Raw genomic sequence first — 2,766 nt, forward strand, 5'->3', positions numbered from 1 at the left:
TAAAAATAAAACAAAGTAAAAGGGTTTTACTAAATTTTGAATGAAAAAGTTTTTTTAGTAGCTTCTAAATTCTTATTCATTGAGTATATGGAACATTCAAGTAGGAGCAATAGTGGTGTTGGAATCCTTGAAACTTAGGCAGAATACTTATTTATGAAATGTTTGATGACCAGCATCAACTTCTTTGATGGCTCCGAGTTGGGATTAATGGTGAAGAAACCATGTTGTTGTCCTTCAAATTCTACATACTCAACATCTTTACCCAAATCCTTGAGTTTCATTGCATAATCCTCTGCCCTGTCTCTAAGCAAATCACTCCCTCCAACCACCACTAGAATTGGGTCAAGATCAATTGTTTCAAGACTCTTGCTAATTGGTCCAAATGGATTCACAAGTGGATGATCAGTGTTTTCCCCAACAGGTATTGAAAGCCTCCAGAACCTGTTCAATTATGCAGAACAAATTCACTAGCTAGCATCAAAGAGTAGTAACACAATAAATATGTCTTTGCACACTAAAACATTCACAATTTATGCACTAATTACTCACTCACAGTGATATTTGCATACTTGTAAATTTACAAAAATATTTTAAAAATAATAAAAATATAGTCCAAAATTACTTTATTTTGTATTCAAAAATTATTATTAGAATAATTGTGTAATTTTATATATAATAAATACATAATTATAAATGTTATGTTAAATAATAAAACTTTAATTATTATCTCTCTAGCATTACCGTAAATTTAAGTATTTATCGATATTTATTAAATGTACTATTAGTAGTAAAGCTCTCGGAGAGAACAAAAATAAGAGTGTTAGCAATAATAATAAAATCATGTTTAATGTTAATGAAAGTTTCATACCTTATTGTATTTCTTCTCTAATTTTATCTGTGGACAATAATTATGTCTTTCTCGATTTCTTACACACATCCATAATTTTACTATGATTACTCATCGGACTCAGAAAATCAAGAGTATGGTATTAGAGTGTGGATTATATTAAAATTGAAGTGATAAAATGAGTGTCGAAATCATTTTCGAAAATTTAGTATCGAATTTTTTTTTTTTTTTTTATAAAAGGTATATAGAAATAAGACCTCATACTTTAATCAATCAATTATTGATCCACAATTTCACATGTCTCATATTCACTCGAATGATCCCATGATATATTGATTAATAGACTAATTAATAATTATGATTTGTGAATAAACATGTTTAATTTGAGGTTTGAGTGTACAGAAGGAAGAACAAAATAAATATGATGCTCAATTGAATACCATAGATTCACAAACCTGTCAATGAGTTCCAAATTGAGAAAAGCATCTTTAGGTCCTTCAGCTTCTAATTTGGTTCGGATAGTTCCACCAAAGAAAGGTGCCAATAGAATATAGCCTTTCACCTGAACTGGCGCCAACTCCAGCGACTTGGAGCCGAGCCTAACAGCCAAATTGTGAGCTATGTTTCCACCGGCTGAGTCGCCCGATATGAACACTCGGCTGAAATCACCCACTCCATTCAACCATGGATCCGGCTTGTCGCTCACAGCTTGGGCTTGAAGCCACTTGATGGCCGTGTAGCCATCCTCAATTGCAGCTGGGAGCCGATTCTCGGGAGCGAGCCGATAATCTGGGGCAACGACCACGGCTTGAAGCTCAGAAGCTAGCCGAAAACAATAGTTTTGACAATTAGGCCACGTGCGGGAGCCGATGCAAAAGCCGCCGCCGTGGATATAGTAAAATATGGGAAGCTTGGAGCCGGAGTGGCACGAAGCGGCTGGCTTGTAGAGCCGAAGCCAAAGGTCATGAGTAGGATAAAAAATGACATCTTTCCACAAAACGGTGCCGTCGTCTTGGACAGGAACATTGAAACTTGGATTGGAAGAACGCACTATAGAACCATCACTGTACACATGAAGAACACCACGACAATCATCCACTAAGGTGGGATTGGAATCCAACGTGTTGGACATTTTTTCTCTTTGTGAAGAAAAAGGATGTTGGATGTTTTAAATTTTAATGGATCAATTATGTATGAAAAAAGGGATGTAAAGTAGAGAGTATCAAAGGGAGAAGAAGAAATAAAAAGATGCAAAGCATAAAGAAGTAGTTGGTGAATGGTGATGCATGATTTCATTGGAATTTTCTTAAGTGTGGTTGACATGTAAGACAAACGGCAACCGAGGTAAGAACTCAGAAGCATATGTTGTCACTGCCTTGGTCATTCTTTCTTTGTTTTGTCCTTATGTTTTTAGTAGTTGCCGAGTGTCTATCCAATTACCATTCAAAGATACTCTATTTTCCAATTTAAAAATTAAATATCTAAAATTTATATTCATTGTTACAAACAATATTACACCATCAGCATAATTTATTATTTTTAATTAGCAATTAGTTAAAAAATATTTAAAAGGATTGATTAAAAATATGATACTAAACTATTGGACTAAAATTATTGTGGACTGCCAACTAAAAATAATGGTCATTATAATTAAAATTACTTTAAACTTTTCTAATTAATTAATTCTCATATTTAAGATTAATAAAATCAACTCTACTAGAAAAATTAAAGTTTAACGATCAATAATCAGTAAACAAATCGACAATCATAATATATACGCAGAACAAAAATCAATTATTAAATCAGTCATATATATATATTAAAAATAAATTAAATAATATATTTATAAAAAAAACATAACATATTATTTATTGATTAATTTAAAATGTACACATGACATTTTTGATAAACTTATTTGG

At 32.2% G+C, this 2,766-nt stretch overlaps 1 protein-coding gene across 1 annotated transcript; it reads right to left on the bottom strand.

Moving 5' to 3' along the window:
- LOC107629990 (strigolactones hydrolase CXE15) lies at positions 1–2,262 on the bottom strand. Its single transcript, XM_016332975.3, has 2 exons — positions 1,303–2,262; positions 1–441 (listed from the first exon to the last, which is right to left on the bottom strand). Exons 1-2 carry the CDS (start codon positions 1,977–1,979, stop codon positions 135–137), a joined length of 984 nt encoding a protein of 327 aa, XP_016188461.1. The 5' UTR covers positions 1,980–2,262; the 3' UTR covers positions 1–134.
- Between the last annotated feature and the right edge of the window lie 504 nt (positions 2,263–2,766).

This window comes from Arachis ipaensis, chromosome B3, assembly GCF_059453495.1.
Source record: "Arachis ipaensis isolate K30076 ecotype BB chromosome B3, ASM5945349v1, whole genome shotgun sequence".
NCBI lineage: Eukaryota > Viridiplantae > Streptophyta > Magnoliopsida > Fabales > Fabaceae > Arachis > Arachis ipaensis.

Excerpts from the sequence above, each read along its gene's own strand:
- LOC107629990 (XM_016332975.3), bottom strand. The coding sequence starts at position 1,979 with ATGTCCAACACGTTGGATTCCAATCCCACCTTAGTGGATGATTGTCGT. Across the intron at positions 442-1,302 it reads AATTTGGAACTCATTGACAG|GTTCTGGAGGCTTTCAATAC; the intron begins GTTTGTGAATCT and ends ATAATTGAACAG.